Source organism: Marmota monax, unplaced genomic scaffold (assembly GCF_021218885.2).
Source record: "Marmota monax isolate L192 unplaced genomic scaffold, Marmota_monax_Labrador192_F-V1.1 WCK01_AAM20220418_F8-fsc00008, whole genome shotgun sequence".
NCBI lineage: Eukaryota > Metazoa > Chordata > Mammalia > Rodentia > Sciuridae > Marmota > Marmota monax.
The window spans coordinates 7,709,885-7,731,662 of NW_026694432.1; the positions used below are offsets into that span (position 1 = coordinate 7,709,885).

General features: G+C 35.9%; 1 protein-coding gene across 2 annotated transcripts in view; it reads right to left on the reverse strand.

Annotated features, from left to right (window-relative positions):
- Ccdc30 (coiled-coil domain containing 30) overlaps nucleotides 1-21,778 on the reverse strand; it is a 126,129-nt gene that overhangs the window by 76,437 nt on the left and 27,914 nt on the right. For both annotated transcript variants that reach the window (XM_046468816.2, XM_046468817.2), the window contains 3 exons: nucleotides 18,564-18,635; nucleotides 13,471-13,586; nucleotides 10,735-10,833 (listed from right to left, as the gene is read on the reverse strand). In XM_046468816.2, coding sequence (XP_046324772.1) covers nucleotides 10,735-10,833; nucleotides 13,471-13,586; nucleotides 18,564-18,635 — 287 coding nt within the window. The remainder of the gene's footprint in view (nucleotides 1-10,734; nucleotides 10,834-13,470; nucleotides 13,587-18,563; nucleotides 18,636-21,778) is intronic.

A 21,778-nucleotide genomic window follows, 5' to 3' on the forward strand; every position in this document is an offset into this window, starting at 1 on the left:
GGTTCAGTTCCTCTAAACTCTCACACGTGAACTGGGAATACTATTTACCCTGAGGAGGGCTGTTATAGGGAATACATGAGATTGTTAGACACCTGGAACAGATCATGGCCCTTAATAAATGCTCAGTATATTGTGGCCATTATTATTCCTTCCAGGTACCTAGTATTTCCTTTATTTTAGGCATTTTCTTTGAGAACATGAAAACCAACAGCACTATCATAATCTATTTAGTGATAAATCAGTTGGAACACAGAAATGGGTAAGAAACACAGTCTTATCTTGAGAAATTTATTTGATGTAAGGAACAATTTTCTAGATGAGCTTTCCTTTTTCAGCCACAGGACTCCCTACCCCTTGTTTCAAAAGAATTCTCATGGGGAAACCCACTACAAAGTGTAGAGAAGTGGAGGCTACTCTGATTGATGCAGAAATAGAAGACTTAGAAGTTTTTGTGTGTGAAACATCAAGGATCCCTGAAATACAGTTTTAAAATCAGAGTGGCAAAAACATGAGTTTTGTAGTCAGGTTGAGATTTCAAATCTTGACTTCCATGCTTACGAATCTGTGATTTTGGTTTCCTCAACTGTAAAACAAGGTAAAAAAATAACTACCCCTCCTGACCCAAACAGAGAGAGTGAGAAAGAGAGAAAGAGAAGGGAAGGGGGGGGGAAGAAATATTTGAAAAAGGAGATGTTTATATGAGAAATTGTCTTATGTAATTATGGAAGCTAAGAAGTCCATGATCTGTCATCTGCAAGCTGAAGACTCAAGAAAGCTGGTGGAATAGTCCGGTCCACGTTGAAAGGCCTGAGCACCAGAAAAACTAATGATGGTATAAGTTCTAGCCCAAGTGTGAAGGCATGAGGACTGGAGAGCCAATGGTATAAGTTCTAGTCTGAGTCTGAAAACCTGAGATCAAGAAATGTGGCAGTGTAAGACCCAGTTTGAGAACCATAGAAGACTGATGTTCCAGTTTAAGCAGTCAGGCAGGGAGAGTATTCAATTCTCCCTTCTTCCACCTTTTGCTCTATTTAGACCCTCAACTGATTAGCTGATGCCCACTCACACTGGTTTGGCAAAGTGCTTTACTTAGACTACAGATTCAAATGCTATTCTCTTTTGGAAACACCCTCATCCACCCTTTAAAATAATGTTTGACCCAATAGCAGGGCATCCTGTGGCCCAATAAAGTTGACATACAAAATTGACCATCACAACATCATTTTACTTGCTTTTGTAGGAAACATAAAATAGTCATCAGGGAGGAATGACTGCAGGACGCACCTGAGTGCCCATCTAAAAGCTGAAGATCCATGCACGGAGAACACCATCCTAGGTCAAGACTGGAAACAGGCTCAAGGGAAAGGGCTGCCACTCCTTACTTAGACTACAGCTCTCAATTCACTTAATTCTTCTGCTGACAGTGACCTGTAGTTAACAGTTATCCTTACACCATCACTAGTCTGCCAAACATGATGAAGAAAACTTGAGGCTTTTTCTTTGTGTAAGATAGAGAACTTTGGAGGCAAAATCTATTCATAGTTAAACCTCCTCTTTCTTCAGGAAATATTGAACTTTAAAAGTTCATTTAAAACTTAGTTCAAATTGATCACTATCCACTGATAACTTTTTCTAGTTTTAAAGATTTCTACTTGTTCACACCTTTAAAGGGAAAGAACATGTATTTGCAATGCTCTTCATTAGTCCACTCTGGCTGGCTTTATAAATTGAAAGCTCCATAATTTTAGAAATCCACAGAAATTTTGAGTCTTGATGACAAGTTTGTTTGTTTGTTTGTTTGTTTGTTTGTTTTACTGGTTTACATACAACCTAGAGGATTGAGATCAGACGTAGAAAAATTCTAATACTTAATTGTTGGACATTAGGGAAAACTGAGTGACCTTTCCTGAATATCTTTTAAAATAAGATAGATGCTCATTGACACTGAATATCACAGATAACATTGATTGCAGACAGAGGTTGATAAACCAGATAATCTCCAGTTCTCAAGAATTCTGTGGTACAGAGGACCACATGGTGGGGCACCACTGATCTCTCCCTTTGAGGAAATACTTGCCATATTTTCCAGGTACCTTCCAGTGATACCTGAACAAGGTGGGAACATAAAGCCCTGGTAATTTCTACCCAATGTGAAATTTTTCTGCAGATTGCCATTGTGCCAAACTCCCTGTTGGAATGGCTGAGACTTTCTCAGAGTCCTACCACAGTCTGAGGCTGGTCCTATCCAACCTTCCTTCTCCCTTTTTAAGAGATGTCAGATCTGCATTGAGATCTGAAGGCTTTCCCTGTCTATGTCTGCTTCTTTCCTTTGTCCTTCACAGGTGCCACCCTCCTGCACCAGTCCACATCATGTAGACAGATGGGTAGCGGAATAAGGAGCAGGTCACAATCATGGCACCATCAAAGCAAAAGAAAATGACTATATAAGAAGTCAAAAAGTTTAAGCCATTCTCACCTCAGTAAAGCCTTAGGAAGAATATTTCTCTTTTGGCAGACAACTTATCAGAGCAATCTCACCTCTTCTATGTGCCAATCAATTTGTTCTAGACTTCATTTCACATGAAATGAAAGATGGAAAAAATGGGGTAGAAACATTAAATACCACAATTATCCTTCTTCCCCAGACACCCCAAGAAATGGCAAATTGGACAACATTATCATTTTTCCTACAATGTCAGAAGAAAGAGTGGAAAAGTGAGATTTGCATGAGAGATTCGTTCTGGTTTTATGTTTCATATGAAATGTTTTACCTTCTAAACATTGTGGGTAATACTTTTTTTTCAACTACATTTAACAAAATATTATCCTGGTGAGTATTTACAATGACCTCTCTTCTTACTGATTTGTTTATATATTCACCTATATATCGTCACTCATTCCATAAACAATTATTGCATTGGTATTCCATAAACAAAATAAGCATTGGTATTTTTCAGGGTCATGGGAATATAATAATTGATGCCATTATTGTTCTCAGTTTACAGATAAGGAAATCAAGTAATAGAGTTAAGTAATTTGTTCAAGGTCACCAGGCTGACTGGTTCCAGGGTATGCTCCTAACATTTAAACTAAATTTTCTCAATTATGCCTTTCTGTGTTATAATTAGCCCTGTGGTCTGTTCTAGTAGAATATCACAGTGGGAGAGCACAGGCAGATAAATGACACTGAACAGTGATCAGCCTAGTGGTAGAGGCATACCAAGTGCTGAGGCAGCCAGAGAACATTCTTTGTGTTATGACTTCCAAATTTAACACTTGTAAGAGGTTTTGCTATAAATGCACATATTTATATTCAAGTAAACCTTTCTCGTGAGTTTTATGCTTTCAGAGCAGTTATTTTGAAAAATGATGCACATAAAATACACCAGAAATCCATGTTCAAAATCGCCTTTGGAAATGGTAAACACATCCCCCAGATACCTCCCCCCACCAAAAAAAGATAATCATCTTTCTTAGAGAACTTGATTTTATGGTAATATTTCACATATATTCAGAGACAAATTGGAAATTAACTGGTACAACAGTTTGGGGCAAAAAAAGTTTCACTTTATAAGCCAAACTACTTGTCTTGTGTAACCATGCAGCCAATTTATGAAGAGAATTTATAGATAGTTTTTATTCAATGCAATTAGTAAACATGATTAAAGCTTCCAAGGAAAACTATATCAAAGAATATACATATTAAAATACACAAATTCTGGTGTATTTAAAAAAAGCTTTTTAGTTGTTGATGAACTTTATTTTATTTATTTTAATGTGTTGCTGAGGATTTAACCCAGTGCCTCATACATGCTAGGCAAGTGCTGTACCACTGTGCTACAACCCCAGCCCTAAATTCTGGTGTATTTATTAAAAATTAAATTAAATTCTCTGATATAAGGATGCTGATTCATAATGGGGTTGGTGGGGGGAGCATGGGAGGGACAGATGAACTCTAGATAGGGCAAAGGGGAAGGAGGGGAAAGGAGAAGGCGTGGGGGTAGGAAAGACGGTGGAATGAGATGGACATCATTACCCTAAGTACATGTATGAAGACATAAATGGTGTGACTCTTCTTTGGGTACAACCAGAGACATGAAAAATTGAGCTCTATATGTGTAAAATGAATTGTAATGCATCCTGCTGTCATACATGACAAATTGGAATAAATTTTAAAAAGTAAAAAGAAATAAAATTAAATTGAAAATAATTGGTTTCCAACATTCTACAAAAGATGAGAGGCCTAAGGAATCATTTCCTCTGATACAGAGGAAAATACCCTTGGAGATCCATATTTAAAAAACTAATTTCTTTAGTTACTATGAATACCTGGAAAAGAGATCCAAGTAAAAACATGAAAAACTAGAAAATGTTATCAATTATTCAGGCAGTGAAGCAGACAGTGTTCTAGGATGACATCATTTATGTGATTGGACAGGACTTAAGAAATTTTTAAGGGAGAATAAAACACCTCAGCCCCAACCTTCCAAAAGAAAAATAGCAGGGGACATGTAAAACATGTCATAGAAAAAGAAAGAAAGGCCATCATGGAATAATGGGGATGAGTCTTTTTCTTACCATTATAAGTAGAAAAGTAGGGGGGGGAACCATGTGAAAAAAAACTGCTCTCAGTCTCTAATGGACTTCAATCCATTAGAGGCGGGGGATGGTGCATGAGCACTACAATTGCCAGGCATTTCTGCCTGGAAGCATTTTCTTTTTTTTTCTTTCTTTTTTTTTGGGGGGGGTGCATAAATTGTGTCAGGTTTAATAGACTATGCCATTGACATTTCTTTTTTCTTTCTTTCTTTTTTTGGTGTAAGCCATTTTTAAAAAATAAATTTATTTATTCTAATTTGTTATACCTGACAGCAGAATGCATTTCGATTCATAGTACACATTTGGAACATAATTTTTCATTTCTCTGGTTGTACACAAAGTAGAGCCACACCATTCGTGTCTTCATACATGTACCTAGGGTAATGATGTCCATCTCATTCCACCGTCTTTCCTATCCCCAAGCCCCCGTTTTTCCCCCTCCCCCACTGCCTGGAAGCATTTTCTAGTGTGTGACAATGTGAGGACAATTGTGTTTAACAGTTCTTGAAGAAGTGAACAGAAAGAGAAAGGAGTTCAGAAAAATAAAATGGCAGAAATGTGTGGGGCAGAGTGCCGGGGAAAGGGATCCACACAGAGAAAGAACAACAGAAATCTCCACAGGGTTTTACTGAGTCTCTCCTTAATATTTAGCCATACACGGGTAGGACAAAACTCCATGAAAACAGGCAAAGAATGAGAGAGTTGTAAGAAGAACAACTCTCAGAGTTCAACAGGGTTGGAAGATGTTTGAATTCTGACCAGCCAGATTAGAGAGTCCTTATTGAACGACAAGGGTCACACGAAAGGAATGGACTCTACTAGCCCTAAAATAAATGCTACTCTAAATCTGCCATAAGAAAGATTTTTAAAAATTCAGATGGGATCAAGCTATTCATCAAGTAGCTTAACCAACTACTATAACAAATTTTAATATTCTTTAAAAAAATTTTTTTAGCTGTAGATGGACAGCATGCCTTTATTTTATTTGTTTATTTTAATGTGGTGCTGAGAATTGAACCCAGTGCTTCACACGTGTGAGGCAAGCACTCCGCCACTAAGCTACAGCCCTAGCCCACAAATTTTAATATTCTTCAAATAAGACAAAAAAATCCAGCCATCAACATAATATCCATAATGTCCAACATCCAGTAAAAATTACTAGACCTTCAAAGAAACAAAGAGTGACATAACTAAGAAAAAAAAAATCAGTCAACAGAAACAGACCCAGAGTCTATCTTTGTAGACACAATGAATTAAAAATGGAAGATATTTTTAAAAATAAACAATGAAATTTCTTTTTTTTTTAAAGAGGGAGGGAGGGAGGGAGGGAGAGGGAGGGAGGGAGAGAGAGGGAGAGAATGAATTTTAATATTTATTTATTTTTTAGTTTTCGGCGGACACAATCTTTATATGTGGTGCTGAGGATCGAACCCGGGCCATACGAATGCCAGGCTAGCACGCTACCGCTTGAGCCACATCCCCAGCCCCCAAAACAATGAAATTTCTAGAGAAGAAAAATTTAATATTTGAAATGAGTATTTCATTGGGGCATTGAAAACACAATAGACTATATAGAAAAAAAATTAATGACTTGAAGATATAATAATAGAAATGATCAAAATGGAACAAATAAAGAAAAACCGGGTTAAAATGATCAGAGCCTTTGAGACAACACCAGGAGATCTAATACATCTAGTTGAAGTTACAAATATGGGGAAACACAAAAATTTTAAAGAAATAATGGCAAGCCAGATACAGTGTCCCATGCCTATAATCCCAGTGACTCAGGAGGCAGAGGCAGGAGAATTGCAAGTTCAAGGCCAGCCTCAGCAACTTAGTGAGGCCCTAAGCAACTTAACAAGAATTTATCTCAAAATAAACAAACAATGGCTGGGGATGTTTCTCAGTGGTTAAGCACCCCTGAGTTCAATCCCCAGAACAAACAAACAAAAAAAGATATAATGGAATTAATTTTTCAATACCCAATGAAAATGACAAAACCACAGAAGTTTATTCCCTCAGTTGTGAAGGCTACAAATCTGAAATCAGGGGTTAGCAGAGCCATGTTCCCTCTGAGACTTTGTAGAACCCTTTCTTGCCTCATCCTAGCCTTTGACAGTGACTGGTTTTTTTTTTCTTGGTACATTTTATTTTATTTATTTATTTTTTTATTAGTTGCTCAAAACATTACAATGATCTTGACATATCATACATTTGATTTAAATGAGGTACATAATCTTATTTTTCCACGTGTACAGATTGCAGGATCACATTGGTTATACAGCCACGTTTATACATAGGGCCACACTAGTGTCTATTGTATTCTGCTACCCTTCCTATCCCCCCTTCCCCTCCCCTCCCCCTCCCATCACCTCTTTCTACCCAATCTACTGTGACACGTTTCTGTCTTTCTCTTTTTTCTTCCCCCCCTCACACCATCTTATATGTAATTTTGCATAACAATGAGGGTCTCTGTGCAATTCCCCTTCTCTTTCCCATTCCCGCACCTCTCATCCCTATTTAATGGTAATCTTCTTCTCATGCTCTTCCTCTCTGTTCTGTTTTGAGTTGCCCTCCTTATATCAAAGAAGACATTCAGCATTTGTTTTTTAGGGATTGGCTAGCTTCACTTAGCATAATCTGCTCTAATGCCATCCATTTCCCTGCAAATGCCATGATTTTGTTATTTTTTAGTGCTGAGTAATATTCCATTGTGTATAAATGCCACTTTTTTTTATCCATTCATCTATTGAAGGGCATCTGGGTTGGTTCCACAGTCTAGCTATTGTGAATTGTGCTGTTATGAATATTGATGTATCTGTGTCCCTGTTGTATGCTCTTTTTAGGACTTATGGGTATAGTCCATGAAGGGGAATAGCTGGGTCAAATGGTGGTTCCATTCCCAGCTTTTCAAGGAATCTCCTTACTGCTTTCCAAATTGGCTGAACCAATTTGCAGTCCCACCAGCAATGTACAAGTGTACCCTTTTCCCCGCATCCTCGCCAGCACTTGTTGTTTGACTTCATAATGGCTGCCATTCTTACTGGGGTGAGATGGTATCTTAGAGTAGTTTTATTTGCATTTCTCTGACTGCTAGAGATGGTGAGCATTTTTTCCTGTATTTTTTGATTGATTGTATATCCTCCTCTGAGAAGTGTCTGTTCAGATCCTTGGCCCATTTGTTGATTGGGTTATTTGTTTTGATAGTGACTGTTGATCATTGGTGGCCCTTTGCTTACAACTACATTACCTTGATCTGTCACCACATGGCATTCTCCCCATGTATGTACCTCCAGGTGGCATTTCTCCTTGTCATAATTACACCATCTATATTGTAATAGGGCTCAACCTATGATTTCATTTTTATTTTGATTACAAAGATCCTATTTCTAAATAATGCCACATTCACAAGTCCTAGGAGTTAGGGCTTCAGTGTGTTTCTGGGGAGGCACAATTCGGGTCAAAATAGAAACTAATATACAGATATAAAAAGCTCATGCAGCTCAATAATAAAAAGACAAATAATGTCACTTAAAACTGGAAAAGGATTTGAATGGACATTTTCCAAGAAGAAATACAAATGGCCAATAAGCACACGATAAAATGTTCAATATCATTAGTCATTCAGGAAATGCAAATCAAAATCACATTGAGATATTTCACACCCACTGGAATGGCCTTAATAAAAAAGATGGATAATAGCAAATGTTGGTGAAGATGTGGAGAAATTGCAGCCTTCATACACTGCTAATGGAAATGTAAAATGATACATCTGCATTGGAAAATAGTGTGGCAATTTCTCAAAAAGTTAAATGTAGAGTTAACAATATGACCCAGTAATTCCTCTCCTGAGTACATTCCCAGAGAAATGAAAACACATGTTCCCACAAAAACTTGTAAATGATTAGTTATGGCAGCATTATTGGTAATAGTCACAAATGGAAACTAACATGTTCAATTGATGAATGGATAAACAAAATGTAGTATATATCCATACAATGAGATATTATTCATTCATAGGCAGGGATAAACTACCAATTCATGCTACAATATGGATGAACCTTGAATTATGTTAAGTGAGAGAGAAGTCAGACACAAAAATGCTGTGTGTGTGTGTGGGGGGGGGGGGTTGAGGATCAAATTCAAGTCTTTGTATACACTAAGCAAGTGCACTACCACTGAACTATGTCCCCAGCCCCCAAAAGCCTGCATTTTAAATGACTTCTATTTAAATAAAATGTATAGAATGAGCAAATTCATAGAGACAGAAAGTAGCTTAGTGGTTGCCAGCGGCTGGAGGAAGAGGGGACTAGGGAATGACTACAAATGGGCATAGAGCTTCTTCTTGGGGTGATGAAAAGGTTCTGTAATTAAACAGTAGTAACAGATAACTTCACAAATATTCTAAAACGTACTAAATTGTACACTTTAAAAGGGTATGTGAATTTCATGGTATATAAATTTTATATATATATATATATATATATATATATATATATATATATATATATATATATATTTTTTTTTTTACTGTGGTAGGTATCAAACAGTGGGCCTTGCGCATGCTAGGCAAGTGCTCTACTACAGAGCTATAGTCCAGGCCAATATATTTTAATTTTAAAAATAATAAACGTATATAAGTATGTGTAGTATTTGTGCTCTGAAAGATACAAACCTTTGCTGAGATACACTAAAGAAAATTCAAGTTCATAGATTTGAGGACTTGTTGTTAGACTGTAAATTCTACCTAAGTTCTATGCCATATAATCAAGATTCTGGCAGGAATTTGTCAAAATTGACAAGTTGATTCTAAAATGTATATGAAAAAGCAAAAGACCTAGAATAGCAAAAATAACTTTGGGAAAAAAAACCATAAAGTTAGATTTGTGAATTATAAATGCAGATGTACAGCATGTGATTGTCCTAAGAATAAACATATAAATTAAAAATAAATGTGCCAATGTAATACAAAGGTTTAAGAACTGTCTTTTCAACATGTAGTTCTGGAAAAACTGGATATACATTTTGAAATGAATGAGACTCAGCTCACAGAATATACAAAATTTATCTGCAATAGATCATAAATCTAAATGTATAAACTAAAACTATAAAATCCTTAGCAGAAACGATAAGTAAATTTTGTGACCTGAAGGTAGACAAAGATTATGTAGATAGGCATTTTGTATCCTATCACAAAATAAAAGAGAATATTGATGAATTGGCCTCCATCATATTTCTAAAACTTCTACTCTTCATAAAACACTGTTAAGAAAATGAAAATACATGGTATTGACTGGGAGAAAATATTTGCAATACATTCGTTTTACAAAGGACTGATATTCAAAATATACCAAGAATTCCTACAATTCAGTATTACAAATGCATACAATACCACCAAAACTAACCGAAATATCTGAACAAACACTTCACAATAGAACATATATAGATAGGGATGAGATTGTAGCTCAGTGGTAGAGCACTTGCTTGAGATCTGTGAGGCGCACCGGGTTGGATCCTCAGAATTACATAAATAAAATAAAGGTGTTGTGTCCATCTACAACTAAGAAAATTAAAAATATATATATTTAAATGACCAATGAGTATCAAAATACATCAACTGTCATTAGACCGCCTTGAAAGACAATTAAAACCACAACTAATTCCCATTACATATCTACTAGAAGATACACATTGGTGCTTGATTACTTTGCTCACTACTTCAGAGGCTGATTGTGAAAAAAATCAGATGCTGTATACATTGGAGCCTATACCTTGTTAATTCTCTACCATATTTTATTATGTTCATTGTGGTTCCAACTACTCATCGCCACCCACTCCACCTCCCACCATTGGTTGATTCCATGGTTGTATCTTTGTAAGATTCCTTTGTCTTTAAGGAAACAATCCACCACATTCTTCCAAGTAATTGTTCTCTGTGGGGGAGATGTGAATAAAAGCACATTGGCTATACCCCAGTTTCTTCTTCCACCCTAATTGGATGAGCAATAGAAAAGACAGTCCAGTAGGAAGGGAGGAGGCCAATTGCTCAGTATACTCTGCAAAATGCAACTCACTTAAAAATTAGAATTTGGATTTTTTTTAAAAAAACCACAATAACCTTGAACTTTATAATACCTGTATTCTCTGTTCAGCACCCACAGTTTTTCCAGGGGAGAAGTTTTCAAGTTGTTTATTCTTTTGAAATTCACACATCTCTCTTTTAAGTTTTTCAACCTTAAATACAAAAGTAAATATCTTTTAGACTTCTCAATTTTTTACTATATTATTGCTTTGTTTTTAAATATATGAGTAATACACAAATAAACTCTCCTTATTAAGACCTTAGCAACAAGTATGTATGTAGAGTAAACAATAATATTTTCCCTTCCAGAAGTAACACTGCTTGGCCTGTGCCCTTCCAGAACTTTTTCATGCACACACACACACTTGTATTAAGCATGGAAAATATCTATGGTCATAAGATAGATAAATTTACATAGATTAAAGTAACTTGAAAAATCTTTGCTTATTCATTCTTTCTATGATTGCTTTTTTGTTGTTGTTGTCACGAAATACACATAACACAAAATGTACCATGTTAGCCATTTTTAAGTGCACACAGTTCAGTGGCGTTAAACACTTTCACCTACTGTACAGCTGTCACATCATCCATCTCCAGAGATTTTTACCTCTATGCCCATTAAAAACTTGTATTTTTTCCATCACTCCCTCCCCCAAGTCCCTTGTAACCACCGCTCTACTTTCTCTCTCTGATTTTGACCATTCAAAGTAGACCCTATCAGTGGAATCACATACTGTTTGTTTGTTTTTTTTATGACTGGCTTATTTCATTTAGAATAATTTCTGCAAGTTTTACTCATGTTGTAGCATAAGCCAGAACCTCCTTCCTTTCTTAAGACTGAGTAGTATTCATTGTAGTATGTACCACATTTTTGTTTTTCCTTTGTCTGTCATTGGACACTTGAATTATTTCTACCTTTTGGCCATTATGAATAACACCACTAATGAATATGGGTGCAAAAATGTTTTTTTTCCACATTTTTATTGGTGCATTACAGTTGCACATAATGATGGGGTTTGTTGTATATTTGTACATGCAATAGAACTTGGCCGATATTGTTCCCCAGCACTCCCCCACTTTCCTCCCTTGCTTTCAATTTCTTGAGTACATATACCCAGAAGTGAAATTATCCTATGCTTAATTTTTTTAATGTTTATTTTATTTATATGTGGTGCTGAGGATCGAACCCAGGGCCTCACATGTGCTAGGCGAGTGCTCTACTGCTGGGCCACAACCCCAGCCCCTATGCTTAATTTTTAGGAACTTCCACACATTCCTGCTAGCAATGAACAAGGGTTCCAATTTTTCTACATCCTCATCAATATTATTTTCTGTTGTTTTAATAATAATTGTCTGCATCATCCTTACAGAAAAGGAGGACAATATCACCATGACCCTGAAATGCCCTCTTCAGTTCACCCAGCCAAGCTCTGGAGACTATGAGAGCCACTCTGAGCTGGAAAGCCTATATAGGCATTAACTAGAAAGACACTGACTTTCTCTTATGAATGCTGGGACTTAGGACAAGCTACTAATATCTGTAGAAAGCTGCTTCCTTGCACATACGCCAAGAGAGCTGCTCCTTTGGATGATGTCATACAAGGAACAAAACAAACTAAGCAAATTAATGGTGTCACTGCTTCTGTAGCCTAACTTATTAAATCTCTCTTCCTGGGCTAGGGTGTAGCTCAGTAATGGAGCACTTGCCTAGCATGCTCGAGGTCCAGTACCCACCACTGCAAACAAACAAACAAACCAAAACAAAACCCTCTCCTTGTGGTAACTAGTGTAGATCAGAACAACACGAAGAGGAAAGTGTTAGTCCTTGTGGCTGCCCTGGGACAAAGGGTTGTGAGGAACAGGAGGTGGTCTTTTCTGGTGAAGCACTGGAGGCACTGTGTGAAATAGAGGTGCACCTGACCAGCCCATCACCAGCGAATCTTCCCTGTAAGCATTTTTCAATAAACCCTGTTTCTTGTACTTTGTCTCTGGGTATTTTCTTTGGTCTCTCAGCAACCTGTTCTGTTGCCCTAGCACAACTAGGCTGTGGGGCAGACATTATCCTAATGGGTATTCATTCATTTTTAAAACAAAATTTCTTAAGGATCTAGTATTATGCTGGGCAATGTGTTAGACACTAGAGATGATTGTGAAATGATGACTGTGAAACTAAAATTAAAGAGACATATGTCCAGAATTTAGAAGTAAATATTAAAAATTAATAAACTGCTAAGAGCAATGGCTTTAAAAGAACACAGCTAAAAGTTTAGTGTTAATAATTCCAAGCTTATCTAAAATAGTAGAATAATATATTCTATTTGGTCAGTGTATTAACTATAAATTATGATCCAAATCCTTACTGAAAAAAAAAGATTCTAGGTTTTACAATAATATTATGTTACTGTTCACAATAGGTGGATATAAACACTGATAAAATGCAACATTTTAAATTTAAAAAAATTTTTTTTTACTAGTGATTGAACTCAGGGGCACTCAACCACTGAGCCACATCCTCAACCCTTTTTATATTTTATTTAGAGACAGGGTCTCACTAAATTGCTTAGTGCCTCAATAAGTTGCTGAACCTGCAATCCTCCTATTTCAGCATCACAGCCACTGGGATTACAAGTGTGTGACACCATGCCCAGCTACAATTCATCTTGGGCAAATTATGACATCTACCTGAGAGTTTCCCCTGAGGATTAGCTTAGGTGATGTGATCTATGTTGCTCAAGCTGATGATTATTACTGTAACACATTAAGTAATCCAAGAACGAAATTAAACTTACCACTTCTCCAAGCCCTTTTTTTTCTGAGTCAAGTGATCGAACCCGATTTCTTAAGGCTAGAATTTCCTCATCTAGTCTTTGATTTTGTTCTTTTGCTTTCTGTAGTTCAACTGTATCTAAAACAGTGAGAAGAACACAGGTCTGGATCAATTGTTTGGGAGGCAGTAACTCTAAAAACTAAAGGAGTGCCTCTTCTCAGTCCTACCATGATGTCTCTGCATACTCTGCATACGTGGTACTCTGTACAGGAGAGCCATTAGACCCCCAAATCCAGTCCTACAACAGTCTAACAACCTATTGAAACAGAAAAGAAAGTTTTGCATTTCTCATACCACACTTATGAATTGGACTGAGTGAGGAGTTTCCAGCAATAGAGGCTCTTCTAGGAACTAGAATTCTTAAAAAGTTGAGCCTACCTTCTAAAAGTTCAATGACTGAGAAAATGATCTTCCTAGCTTTTTTTAGTCTTGTATCTTACACACCTCAAATACCTCTCAACACTTCTCTTTCACTCATCTACAGTAGGGTCTCTAGAAATGACTGAAGTGATGAGCTGAGAAAGGTGAATGAACGAATTTTTCAAGTTAAAAAAATGTTGATACTTTAAAACCATTTTTCTGCCTGTACACTACTCCGAAATAGTCCACTCTCAGCACCTCACATTAAGGCCTGTTCTTGCCAATACACATCAAGGTTTCAATAATACAAACCTCCTGCCTATAACTTTCCTGTTTCTTAGCTGTTTTTCACTTATGTTTGTCTTACTGCTTTGAAGTTTCCTTTGTTTTCCTTATTTGTTGTCTGTTTTATTTTTAAATTGTATTAATTTGTTTTTACTTTCCATTTTTTCTCCTTGCTCTATCCTCTCCCTCTTTTTACAAAATCTCTTTGGTATCTATTTTTTTTTAGAAATATTGAAAACATACCAAAATCATCCATGATTTTATCTCTTTTCAGAAAATATGTACACACACACACACACACACTCACATACACACACAAATATATTCTACATTTGCCTATGCAATTTTTAAAGAAATTAAAGAATGCTATATACTATCTGCAATTTTACCACTTGTGGATTAATGGTTATCTTTATAGATCAATCCTTATAAGACATTTTCCACTTTGGAACTATTTTCTATTGTGGTATATTTTATATAAAATATCATGTACATATCTTAAGTCTTCAGTTCAATTAACCTTAACAATTATATATATCCATGAACTTCCCACCAAAAAAGATGCGGAACATTTTTATTATCCCATAAATTCCTTCATGCCCTTTCCAGTAAGTTCTCCACTCCCATCCACCCTTATAAACACTTCTAACTTCTGTCACCAGAGATTAGTTTTGCTTGTTCTTGGTTTTCATATAAATGGAATCTTGCAACGCATATGTTCTTTGTGTTTGATTTCTTTCACTCTACATCATCTTTTTGAGATTCTTCTATATTCTTGTATCAAAAATTCTTTCCTCTTTACTGCTGAGTAATATTCTATCTTATGAATAAATCATAACTTATCCATTCTCCCATTTTACTTTGCATTCCACTGTCCCAATGTGCCATGATTAGTGTCACTTTTATCCTACTTATTTTGATTTAGGTTTTTGCTGGTGTCTTATAAACAAGGCTAAATTTATTATCTTTGTTCAACAATCTTCAAGTGCTTTGACATTATTTCTAAAAAATAAATTCCATAATTCTCAGCACCAAAAAAGAATATTCCCATAAATGGACCTAGTGGATCAGATGAAATGTGCATTTAAAAAATGTGTAATATATATTGCCAAATTATTTTTCAAAAAAATATACAAAGTAACATTCTTATGCACTGGAAATTAGCAATATTTTTAATTTTCACAAATCTTAAAAATATATTTGAGGGCTGGGGATGTGGCTCAAGCAGTAGCGTGCTCGCCTGGCATGCGTGCGGCCCGGGTTCGATCCTCAGCACCACATACAAACAAAGATGTTGTGTCTGCCGAAAACTAAAATAAATAAATAAATATTAAAATATATATATATATATATATATATTTGAATAACAGCCTATTTAAAATGAGTCACTAAAATCAGTATTATTTTATTGATCACAAATGAATTATAGGCTTTTTGTTAAAAATCAGACTATATGATTTTATTCAAAGTGGATATTGTCATTCAGCCGTCATCTAATATCCTGTCCCAAAATATTGCTAATTCTTAGTAAATATTCTTGAAAAAGTTTACATACATGCCTTAACATACAGACAAAAGTTGTGTTAAAAATATTTGACAATTACTAACCCATGGATCCTCACCTATGAGAATGTAACTGTGCAGGAGAGTCCTATAGAACATCTTGCTGTACCAAGTATTGTCCCTTTAGTGGGTGGGAGGACAAGGGACTGAAAGTAGCTGGAACAGTGGGACAAATGAGGAACATTTGGAAGATTCAGGGCAGCAGCTGCTTACAACTTACACAAAGCTATTCCTTCAACACAAGGTCTACTGCCACACTAGTGTATGGTAGTTCTGTGGGTACACATGTACATACACCACAAATGTAAAAACCCAAATGACATTATAGCTCACATACCATTCCAACTTGCTTTGTGAGCTTTGTTAACCATTACAGGCATCTACTTGTGTTAGCATGCACAGTTCTTTGTCATTCTTAACAGTTGAAAGGTATTCATTGTGCAGTCACTTATTTAACAAATCCATTCCTGGTTAAGTGCATCCTTTTTGACTTTCCAACAAGCTATTTCTTGCTCTCTGTACTTTCATAAGTATTTCTATGTTCATTAGGGACATTGCAATGTCTTGGTCTGGTTTTGGTATCAGAGGAATCCTGGCCACTTAAAAAGTTGGGAATTATTCCCGCTTTAATTTTCTGGAAGAGTTTATGTAAAATCAGTATTACTTATTCCTTAAACATTTGTTAGAACTCACTAACATAGCCATCTGAGCCTGGAGTGTTCTTTTCGAGATTTTTTAAAACTTCAAATTCAATTTTTTGAATTGATTTAGGACTATCTTTTTTGAATGAGGTTTGATAGTTTGTGTTTTGCAAAGAACATGTTCATGTCATTCAGATCACCAATTAATTGTCATAAAATTATTCACAATATTCCCTAATTATTTCTTTGGTCTGTAAAAATGTTCTCTCTGTCATTTCATTTCTTTTACTGTTATTTTGTGTCTTTTATCTTTTTTTATGAGCAATTCAGTTAGGAGTTTATCAATGGCTCTTGGGTTTCCACTGATATACTTCATTATAGTTCCGTTTTTACTTTTATTTATTTTAACTCTTATTTTAATAGCTCCTTCCTTCTGCTTTCTTTGAATATAATCTGCTCTTCTTATTCTGTTTTTTTTGTTTGCTTGTTTGGACAGTATTGAGGATTAAATTTAGGGCTTACCCATGCAGGGCAAGACTCTGCCACTGAGTTGTACCCCCTGCCCTTCTTATTTTATTTTCGACAGGTTCTCACTAAATTACCCAGGCTGGCCTCAAACTTGTGATCCTCCTGCCTCAGGCTCCAAGGTAGCTGGAATTACAGGTATACCACACCCAGGTTCTTCTAGTTTTTTTTTTTAAATATATACCAGACAGTGAACCCAGGGGTGCTTAAGTACTGGGCCTCATCCCCAGCCCTTTTTTATATTTTATTTAGAGACAGGGTCTCTCTGAGTTGCTTAGTGCCTTGCTAAATTGCTGAAGCTGGCTTTGAACTTGCAATTCTTCTGCCTCAGCCTCCCAAACTTCTGGGATTATAGGCATGTACCACCATGCCCAATTTATTCTAGATTTTTAAAGTGTGAATTTAGACTATTTTGTATTCTTTCTTGTTTCTAGTATAAACATTTAATACTATAAGATTCCCTCCAAGCACTAATTGATATGCATTCACAAATGTTGATAAGGCCCAGTTTTCCTTTTCTTCAATGTAAAACATTTTCTAATATCCCTTGTAATTTTTTTCAGTGGACATGGGCTATTTAGAAGTACCTTATTTAATTTTGAAATATTTAAAGATTTTCTAAGTAAATTTCTGTTATTGATTTTTAGTCCAATTCCATTGCAATCAAAGATATAATTTGTATGATTTCAGTTTTTCCAGAAGGGTTTGTTTTATAGCCCAGGATTGTCTCCCTTGGTTAATGTTGATAGGTACATGAAAAGAATGTGTATTCTGGTGGATTTTTCTATATCAATTAGGTCATGTTGTTGGTAGTATTTTAGTTCTTCTATATTTTTTTTCTGATTACTTGCTCTATCAGTTAATAAGAGAGCAGTGTTCATTTTATAATTGTATCTAATTGTATACATTTTTTAAATACCTTTATCTTATTTATTTATTTATTTTTATGTGGTGCTGAGGATTGAACCCAGGACCTCGCCTGTGCTAGGCGAGCACTCTACCGCTGTGCCACAACCCCAGCCCATGTATCCATACATTTTTGAAAAGAAGAGTATAACTAATTTTGCCATTATTTAAAATTTGTTATTATATTTTAAATTATTTTTGTAGTTGTTATTATTTAAACACTCAAATTTTGTTATATTGTTGATAGCTGGTCACATATTTATATAGTTAAGCTAGAGTCTGATTAATTCACTGCTGATCCCAAACCTAGTAGCTTCCCAGTGAACAAACATGTGTGAAGTATTGTTAAATGCTTTACGAGGTGTCTTGGTCTCAGTGGTTCTAGTAAAATATGTATTATTTGTGTTGATCACAAGTTTTGATATCAGACATATAAGGATTCAAATACCAGCTCTGACATATAATGTAGCTATTGGATAACTCATATAACCTCAGTTTCCTTCTCTGTAAAATGGGAATTTAATATTCATTGGAATTGTTGTGAGAATTAGAGATAATTTATGTAAAGTACCTGGCAGAGTACATGTCACCAAGTAAGCAATAAGTGGTGGTAGCAGTAATAGCAATTATAGAAATAGCAATAATGTGGTAGTAGTGTTTATTATTTTAATTATTAAATATTATTATTTTAAAACATACTATTTAAAACACATTATCTCATTACCTGATGCATTATTATTAAATAACCATTATTACATCTGCTAGAATCACTCACCGTTTTCTTTCAGTTTTATCATATTTTCTTTCAATTTCTCAACTTCTTGTTGAGCCTTCTTAAGTGCAGAATCTAAAAGAAAAAAGGAAGAAAACCCTTGTGTAAGAAGCAAATGATTAGCATAATAAGCAAATTTCAAATACCTTCTCTTTGAACACTCTCTTTCATCTAACTGTCCTTTGAGTTTCTGCATAAATGTTACCTCCTCCAGAAAATTTTCTGGACTTCCCTCTCATGTACTTACTGCTTCCTATGTTTATCCCTCTCACTGATTTATCTGATCTGTAATTGCCTTTCCCTGTTTCCCCCAAAGGATTACATGCTGAAGGGTCTAGACTATCCTAAACAACGGGAATAGCTGAAAGTTCTAAAGCATTGTTATACTAGTTTAATATAAAGATGTTATACCCAGAAATGATTAAAAATACTTCCTGCAACCAATAAAGCAGTCATGCGTCACTTAACAATGGGGTAATGTTCTAAGAAATTTATTTATTTATTTATTGTTGCTCTTAGAAAAACAGATTCTGGAAGTACACTGGGAAAGATGAGACAAATGGAATGGAGTCATAAGTGACGTGGCTTGGTTCTAAATTCTCCTGCCCCAAACTCTCTACATAATAACTTTGCATGTTAGGTCCTGTGCACCTGAGATCCACTGAATTTCTGTAGTGTCTAGAATTTCCAGGCAAAAGATCTTCACACACACACACACACACGCTCACTCTCCTCCCCGCTCTCTTTCATTATCAGTCTTGTTTCATTATACTCATAAATATTGGATTATTTTATTTTATTTAAAATTTACCACAAACTTAGTGGCTCAAAACAGTGTCCATAGTTCTATATGTTGGAAGTCCAGGCGTGGCATGGCTAGGTTCTCTGATTATAAACCTGAAGTCAAGGTGTTGGCCAGGCTGTGTTCTCTGAAGGCTCTGGGGAAGAATCCATTTCCAAGCTGATTCAAGTTTTACTGAATTCAGCCCTTGAAGATGCAGGACTGAGTTCCCATTTCCTTGCACATTAGTTGAACATCTCTCTGGACCCTTAGAGGCTTCCCCCATTCTTTTTTTTTTAATTTTTAAAAGTTGTTCTAATTAGTTAGTTATACCTGATAGCAGAATGCATTTTGATTCATTGTAGATGCATGTAATCCCTTGGGGGAAACAGGAAAAGGCAATTACACATCAGAAAAAATCAGTGAGAGGGATAAACATGGGAAGCAGTAAGAACATGAGAGGGAAGACCAGAAAATTTCCTGGAGGAGGTAACATTTATGCAGAAACTCAAAGGACAGTTAGATGAAAGACAGGGTTCAAAGAGAAAGTATTTGAAATTTGCTTATTTCAAATGGAGCTCAACTTTTAACATTTCTCTGATTGTAGGCGATGTAGAGTCGCACCACATGTGCAGTCATACATGTACCTAGGGTGATGAAATTCATCTCGTTCTACCATCTTTCCTACCCCCATACCCCCTTCCCATCTCTCCCTTCCCTTTGCCCAAAATTCCTCCATTCTCCCCATGCCCCCCCGCTCCCATTATGGGTCAGTCTCCACTTATCAGAGAGAACATTTGGCTTTTGTTTTTTTGGGATTGGCCTACTTTGCTTAACATATTCTCCAACTCCACCACTTACCTGCAAATTCCATAATTTTATTCTCTTTTAATGCTGAGTAATATTCCATTGTGTATATGTACCACAGTTTCTTTATCCATTCATCTATTGAAGGGCATCTAGGTAGCTTCCACAGATTAGCAGTTTGTGAATTGTGCTGCTATAAACATTGATGTGGCTGTGTCCCTGTAGTATGCTGTTTTTAAGTCCTTTGGGTATAGACCGAGGAGTGGGATAGCTGCGTCAAATGGTGGTTCCATTCCAAGTTTTCTAAGGAATCTCCATACTGCTTTACAGATTGGTTGCACCAATTTGCAGTGCCACCAGCAATGTATGAGTATAGCTTTCTCCCCACATCTTCACCAACACTTATTGTTGCTTGTATTCTTGGTAACTGCCATTCTGACTGGAGTCAGATGAAATCTTAGAGTAGTTTTGATTTGCATTTCTCTAATTACTAGAGATGTTGAACATTTTTTCATATATTTGTTCTTCTGAGAAGTGTCTGTTCAGCTCCTTAGCCCATTAACTGATTGCATTGTTTGTTTGTTTGTTTGGTGTTAAGTTTTTTGAGTTCTTTATATATCCTGGAGATTAGTGGTCTATCTGATCTTCTCCCATTCTTTGCCGCATGGAGTCTATCTTCAAAGTCAGCAATAGAGAATCTCCCTTATGTTAAATCTGTCTCAAACTTTGAATCTCTTCTGTCAGGAAAAGGGCTCACTTGACTAGATCAAGGTCACCTAGATTAATTTCCTTTTCTTAAAGTCAATTGATTTTGGACCATAACTACAGTTGCAAAATCTATTCACAGCAGCATATAGATTGTATTTGAATGAATAACTTGGAAAAGGTGTGTGTCAAGGAGGAAGGCTCTTGGGGGCCATCTTAGATTTCTGCCTACTAAATCTGTTTCCTCAAGATCTCATGATATTTTTAAACAGTTTTATTGAGGCACCATTGACACACCACAAAATTTACCCATTTTAAGTGTATAATTTAATGATTTTTAGTATATGTATAGGTGTGCAACCCCACCACAATCTAATTTTAGAAGATTTTCATCACCCTGTAAAGAAATTTCCTGTTCATTTGGTTGGCAATGACTGAGGGTTCTAATTTCTCCATGTCCTAACCAACACTTGCCATTGTCTGTATTTTTTATTATAGCCATTCTAGGGAGAGTGAAATGATATCTCATTGTGGTTTTGTTTTTTACTTTCCTAATAACTAATAATGTTGAACACTGACAAGTAATAATTGCATAAATTTATGGGATACAGTTTGTTTTGTTATAGGTTTACATTGTGGATCGATCACTCCTAGCCCTAGGCAACCACTAATCTACCTGCTATCTCTTTCAATTTGCATTTTCTGGACATTTTATATGAATAGAAAATACAAAACATGGTATTTCCCATCTGATTTCTTTCATTTAACCTGTTTTTGAGGTTCACCCATATAGCAGGTGTAATTATTTCATTCCTTTTTTATAGGCAAATATTATCCCATTGTATGAATGTCAGAGGTCCCCAAGATCAGCAGGTTGGTGGCTTGCTAAGAGCTCTCCCAAGGCTCAATACATACTCCTCTACAC